Raw genomic sequence first — 7,333 nt, 5'->3', positions numbered from 1 at the left:
TTGGACATATTGCCAGGAGGGACCAGTCACTGGAGAAGGATATCATGTTTGGTAAGGTGGAGGGTCAGAGAAAAAGAGGAAGACCCCCAACGAGATGGACTGGTCCAGTGGCAGCATTGATGGACTCAAGCGTGGCAACAGTAGTGGTGTTGGCCCAGGATCGGGCAGTGTTTTGTTCTGCTGTGCATAGGGTCACTATGAATCGGTACCTAATCGATGGCACCTAACAACAACAAAAAAGCTTTGCAGGAATAGAAAGCCTCATCTTTCTCCTGAAGAGCGGCTGGAGGGCTTGAGCCATGGACCTTGTGGTTTACAGTCGAATGCTTATCCTAAACACAGACATAATCCAAAAACTCACTGCCATCAAGTCAATTCTGACTCATAGCAATTTATATTGTGTTTCCAAGACTGCAAATCTTTGTGGGAACAGATAGCCTCCTCTTTTTCTCTCATAGTGACTGCTTGGTTTGAACTAACAATCTTGAGTTAGCGGACCAATGCCTAACCCATAGGGCCACTAGGGCTCCTAGCACAGGCATAGAGGTTAGCAATTACAACTCATATTTTGGGGGGACACCATTCAATCTGGAACAACCCAAGGGAGAATAGAGTAATCACAGTCCATACAGGCATATTCTGAATATCTGGGTAAGAAAGAACACAGACTACTGGGTGACAGACCGAATATAATCTAAACAGGTCACAATGAGTATATAATAAGGTTGATGTTGTTGTGGGTGTTAAATGTTGTCAAGTCAGTTTCAGCTCATAGTGACCCTACATGTAGGGCTGGTGAATTTGAACTGTTGACCTAGAGGTTCAAACCGAACTTGTGGTCCAGTGCTTAATCACAGAGTACCACACCAGGATACCAGTAAGGTTAATAGACAGGCAAGGAGCATGAAACGGACAAGGCAATTTCAAAATCACATTTTCTTTTTCTTTGCTAGATTGATTTCAGAAATTTCAGTAAATATGGCTATTATATGTTTTTAAATGATTTAGGCAAGGGAAGAATAAAAAGGACCAAACACTTATCTTGGTCCTATCTTTAATAAAAAAAAGGTAGGTACTTAGAAAGTGCCTTTCAGAGAAAGTACGGGATATTTAGAAGACCAAATATTTAAAATGCCACAGAAATGTTTCTATTTATTTTCAGAAATTCTTGCAGCCAACACCAATAAAAGTCTTAACAAAACAAAGGGAAAATATCCAAGTTTTGACATTTTGGGTCATTACTTATGTATTATTTACAATCATTTCAAGATTTTACCTCAGGATCCAAGTTTCTGAAAACATACATCCTTGTCTTCTCCATCATTGCAAACAAATCAGGATTATCTTTGGCCCACTTCATATCCCAGACATCTTTTCGTTCCAATTTTAACAACTCGCCAGTTATTTGCTGTCCTGTGCTGTCTGTTACCCGAGCATCCAAGTCACAGAAAGTCAGAACTCCTGAAATGTCTATGATAGCAAGACGACTAAAAATAATGAAATTGGATAAGAGGGAATAAAACGTAAAATGACTATTAGTAATTACAAATAGAATTACCTATAAACACTCTTCTTCCAGTTTATCAGAAGCATGGAAATAAGGTAGAAATGGCTTTATAATAAAAATATGGCTTAAAATGTTCTTGTATACATGGAACAGAATACATGGATTATTCTCCATTTTGTTTCCTTGTAAAGAAGTTGTTTCCAAAGAGATTTAATCCACTGATATACAAATATAAACTGTCTGAATATTCAAACTTTAAGAGTAAAATATTACACAAGTATTCCTATATGTCTAATCAGAGAAAGACATTTAAACCAACCGAAAGATAGTTAGACCACAATTAACTGTAGGACAAATTTAAATTAAACACATCTTTACATTTATAATATAAATCTAGCAATTTTAATAACTTCTAAGTCTACCATCTATGTGAGACGAGATTTCAAGCTTACCTAGAGTTGCAATTCAAGGATAGCTGGTGTGCTCGACAATTAAGGGAATACTTTTGAATCAAACCAACATTAGGAAGACTGTATCTCTGAATAGTGCCAGATTCACGACCCTATGAAAATTATTTTTGATTATTTTTTATTTTAGTTTTGTTTTCAAATGCCAAAAGTACAACTAACACAATAACAACCTTGCCATACGTCAAAAAAGAAAACAGGAGATTCTGTAGGTTTAACTATGATATAAAATGTTTAAAACATACACCAAATTCACTTAATGATGAAAAACAATTTCTATGCTCATAAACTATTTTTTTCCATAAAATTGGCTAATAACAAAAGGAACATAACAAGAAGTAGGATTATACATTCACTATTAAGGTTCTGTTTATATCATCCAAACTGCGCCTGTCTTAAAGAAAACATCTATTTGTAAAACTAATATTTTCAAATGCCAAAACTCAAGGAAAGAATCTATAACACTGATTCTACTTGAAAAATGCAGCAAAAGCTTGCCATGGGTTTTTTTACTGACTGGCAAGCACACCCTCTCTTGACTGTAAATCTTATGAAAGTGGCAGAATGGAAGTACTTTCTCTGATGTAAAATAGTAGGCCACATAGAGTAAAACACTCTATTAAGATCTACTGTTGCTGTTGTTAGGGGCTGTCAAGTCGGTTGTGGCTCCCAGTTTTCGAGGCTGTAAATCTTTACAGGAGCAGAAAGACTCGTCTTTCTCCTGATAAGTGGCAGGGGGGTTTGAACTGCCAATCTTGTGGTTAGCAGTCCATTGCTTATCCTACAGAGATACCAGAGCTCCTCAAGACCTACTTGTACCAATCAACCACTCCCAATCTAATCCAATCTCACCCACTCCCAACTCATGTTACCATTTCTAAGCGTACTTTATCTTCTCAGCTGGCCACCAACCCATTACTTCTGCAAACAGCTATTTTTTATAAATGAAAACCAATTTCTATCACATTCTTTCAACTCTTCTCATTTTTTATATTGTTGCTATTATTGCTAAGTGCCATGAAGTCAGTTCTGACTCATAGTGACCCTGTATAAGGTTTTCCATGAGTGGCTGGTAGGTTTGAAGCATCAACTAGAAGGCCAGTGCTTATACTACAGCACCACATTAGGACTCCATGAGACTTGATAAAATGAACAAGATGATACTCAAATCCAAAACACATGACAGTATTTTTATAATTTAAAGATTATTATTCATAAAATAATACAAAGAAGCTCTGGCAGCGTAGTGTTTATGAGTCAGGCTGCTAAACTCAAGGTCAACAGTTTGAAACTACCAGCCATTCTGTGGAAGAATAATGAGGCTTTCTGCTCCCATAAACATTTACAGCCTCAGAAACCCTATACAGAATCACTACAAATCAGAACCGACTCCATGGCACACCACCACCACCATACATAAAATAAATGTTTTACAACTCACCACTATTAATGTCTTATCAGATGCAGTTATGGCACAAATTGGATCCCTTGTTCCCTAAAATAAGGTAATCAAACGTTATTCTTTAAGAAATACTCATTGAATGATTAGTCCTATACAAGGTAGTGAGCTGTTCACTAAGAATGCTTCAACAACATACTTATCAACTGATTATTTACTGATCACCTTCTATGTACCAGACACTGAACAAAGCACTGGAGGTAGAGGGATGAAATTTCTGATTACGGGAATTACTCATTGTCTACTGGGGAAGACAGTGAATGGAAAACCTAATCACAAAAAAGTAGGATAAAAGCAGAGTCATCTAAACAGTTGTTGCTGTTGTGAAGTGCCGTCGAGTTGATTCTGACCCATAGCGACCCTGTATAGGGTTTTCGAGGAGTGACTGGTGAGCTTGTACCGCCGACCATGCAGTTCAAATGGCTTTGCAGTCTGGCGCATTAAACCACACGCCACACCAGGACTCCATCTAAACAGTAGTCTAGTTTAATTCATGAAAAATGTCTCTGTGAGTATTATGCTCTTTTAAAAACTCTCTATATGGGGTCACATTGACAAGAGCAACTCTTAAGATTACATAGGAACCGTAGGGGGCAGTTTTAGTGTTGTTAGCAATCCTATGTACAACAAAGCAAAATGCTGCACCATCCTCGTAACAGTTGTTGTTTGAGCCCACTGTTGCAGCCACTGTGTCAATCTATCTCCTTGAGAGTCTTCCTCTTTATCACAGACTCTCTACCAAAACTTATGTCCTTGTCCAGGAAATGGTCCCTCCTGATAACATGCACGAAGTACATGAGATGACGTCTCAGCACTCTCACTTCTGAAGAATACCCTAGCTATTCTTCTTCCAAGACAAATTTGTTCAATCTTCTGGCAATCCACAGTATATTTAATATTTTTTCACCAATATCATAAGTCAATGGCATCAATAATTCCTCATTCATTGTCCAGATTTTGCAATCATATGAAGTGAATGAAAATACCACAGCAGTATGTTTGATAATACAAAGGGGCAGTGAGTTTATGTTAATGGAGAGCCACTCAGAAAAGGAGGATAAGAATGGTGGCACAACTTGCAAAACATAATTAGTGTCACTAAATACTACTTGTAAAAATTGTTGAATAGGTGTATGTTTTGCTGTGTGTATTCTCGACAACAACAACAAATTAAATAATTTTTTTAAAAAAACAAAAAAATAGAGTAACACCCAAAATGGGTGAGAGCACCAAACTTACACCAAGATGAACAAGGAAATGAAAAGTGAGCTTACTCTCAAAGGATGAGGATATGTCAGAAGGACTAGCACATGCAGAAATGAGGAAGGTTAAAACAGCAGGGCACTGCAACAATCTTGAGCAAACCAAGCCAATTTCCAAAGGTTGTATACTAGATGATTCCATTCAAAATATTGTTGAAGTGACATATGGAGAACAGCTTAGTGGTTGCCAGGGCTCCTTGTGATAATGGAACAGTACTGGAGCTTGACTGTAATGCTAGCCACACAAATCTGCCCTAGGGATCCTGGTGTGGTGCTGCAGGATAAGCACTGGACCACTAACTGCAAGGTTAGTGGTTCAAAATCACCAGCTGCTCCTCTTGACAACAGTTAATATCAACAACAGAAACACACACACCCATGAGTACATGTCAAAACTGAATTAGGTCTCTAGTCTAGTTGACAGTATCACTCTCTGGTTCCTAGTTTCTTCTGGTTCTGGTTACACTAGTTACCTAAGAGGCAACCATGAAGGAAAGTTGGGTGAAGACCATATGGGACTCCACATGCTATTTTTGCAACTTCCTATCAGCCTAAAATTATTTCAAAACAAATGTGTACAAGAAAAATAAAGCACATAACACACTCAGGAAACTGCACACTATTAAACACAGCTGATATCTGGAAAGATGCTAGAGAGGAATAAGTAACACTGGGAAGAAAGGGATGCTGTGGGATTATACACTTCATTCTGGCATATATGGGAATTTACTGAAGATTCATGCTGGTGGAGAGCTTCTGTATACCAGGATCAGGTGTTTATTACAGAAGGGCTGTCCTGATCATCACTATGAAAAATATATTGGTATGGTAAATGGGGAAAAGGAAAAGAAGTGAAAAGTAAAAAGATTGTTCTGTGTTACCCAATATAGTAACCACTAACTAAGATGAGGCTTTCTACTCCCGTAAAGATTTACATCCTCGGAAACCCTATACAGGGTCGCTATGGGTCGGAACCGACTCGATGGCACATAACAACAACAACAACTAAATGTAGCTATTTAAATCAAAAGTAATTAAAAAAATAAAACTTGAAATTCAGTTCTTTAGTAACACAAGCCAGATTTCAAGTACTCAATGGCCACATAGTTAGTAGCGGCCGTATTTTACTGGACTACACAGATATACAACATTTCCATCATCACCAAACAAACTTCTATTGAGCAATGCTTGGCAGAAAGCCACTGCACTGTTCTAGGTAAGAAGTAATGACAGACTGAACTGACATAAAGCTGGAAATAAGCAGACCAATTTGAATGAAATTCACATGCTAATTGATAGATATGAAGAGCAAGAGAAAAGGAAATAGTCTCATGATTCTTAAATAAATAGTAAAGTCATTCTCTGAGATACAGAATACATATGGAGAGACATTTGGAGGGAAGATGAATTTAGCCTCAGACAAGTCAAATTTGGGGCATTTTGAGCCACCCAAATGCAGTATCACTAAAAAAAAAAAAACTAAACCTAGCCCACCATGGTAGAGTCAATTCTGTCTCATAGTAACTCTGTAAGACAGAGCAGAACTACCTTTGCCCTTGCAATGTTCTTTATGATGATGACTGTGACACCATTCCACAACAATTTATTGTTCCTGGCATAGTAAATCATATGACTTCTGATTTTAAATGGCCAATACCTGTCCATTTCAGCTCACTAATGCCTAGGATAGCAACTTTATGTGTTTGTTTTTGATTATTTCAATTTTCCTAGACTCATATTTTATACATTCCATGTTTTGATTGTTAATGGATATTTACAGCTGTTTCTTCTCTTGTTGAGTTGCACACCATCAGCAAATGAAGGTCTCAAAAACTTTGCTTCATTTACATAACTAAGATCCACTCTACTTTGAGGAGGCAGCTCTTCCCCAACCATATTTTGAGTGCCTTCCAACCTGGGGGACACATCTTCAAGCACTATCACCAACAATAATAAGCTTTTCAGGGGATAATTTCTCTGAAGAGAACTGCCTATTCCTTCTTCCTATTCTGTTTTTTAGGCTGGAAGCTCTGCTGAAACCTCTCCACCATGGTGACCATGCCAGTGTTTGATACACCAACGGCACACGTTCCAACATTACTGCAACATGCAACCCACCCCACTATGACACACTGACGGATGAGTGGGGATGATAGGGAGAAGAGTTGATCAATTTGAAATTTTCTTTTAGTTTCCTAATGGAAAGAATTGATTTTATTCTCCAATGGATCTCTGGCAGTTAGCCTAGTGTCTGACATATAATAGGCATTTAACAAATATTTGTTTAATAAACAGGTGGACCTAAAGAAGATTAGATAGATATTCTATTGGCTGTCACTAAATCTGAAGTTAAAAGATCTAAACTCGAATCCTCATTTCAATTTATGAGCCCAAGACAATTAGTTACCTTCTCTAATTGTAACTTTTCCACTTGATAAAAAGGAAGACTGCATGCTCTTTTTGACTTACAGAGTTGTGAGGCTCAGATAAGAAACTGAGTAGGAAAGAACTTTATAAACAGCAAGGTATGATTTAAGTAGTCTTAGAAAATCCTATCAAAAATAAAACTGTCCAACTAATTCAGGGAATACACAGACTACAAAACATTTTGAAAACCACACAAACAAAAGTAGACAAA

General features: G+C 37.5%; 1 protein-coding gene across 1 annotated transcript in view; it reads right to left on the bottom strand.

The window, feature by feature from the left end:
• Positions 1-7,333, bottom strand: part of WDR35 (WD repeat domain 35) — a 103,116-nt gene that overhangs the window by 50,821 nt on the left and 44,962 nt on the right. Inside the window, exons 15-17 of the mRNA XM_006835310.1 lie at positions 3,416-3,469; positions 1,960-2,069; positions 1,277-1,487 (exon numbers count right to left, since the gene is read on the bottom strand). Coding sequence (XP_006835373.1) covers positions 1,277-1,487; positions 1,960-2,069; positions 3,416-3,469 — 375 coding nt within the window. The remainder of the gene's footprint in view (positions 1-1,276; positions 1,488-1,959; positions 2,070-3,415; positions 3,470-7,333) is intronic.

This window comes from Chrysochloris asiatica, unplaced genomic scaffold, assembly GCF_000296735.1.
Source record: "Chrysochloris asiatica unplaced genomic scaffold, ChrAsi1.0 scaffold00016, whole genome shotgun sequence".
Taxonomy (NCBI): Eukaryota; Metazoa; Chordata; class Mammalia; order Afrosoricida; family Chrysochloridae; genus Chrysochloris; species Chrysochloris asiatica.
The sequence above is the reverse complement of the archived record's forward strand: the minus strand, read 5'-3'. Positions and strand labels throughout refer to the sequence as shown.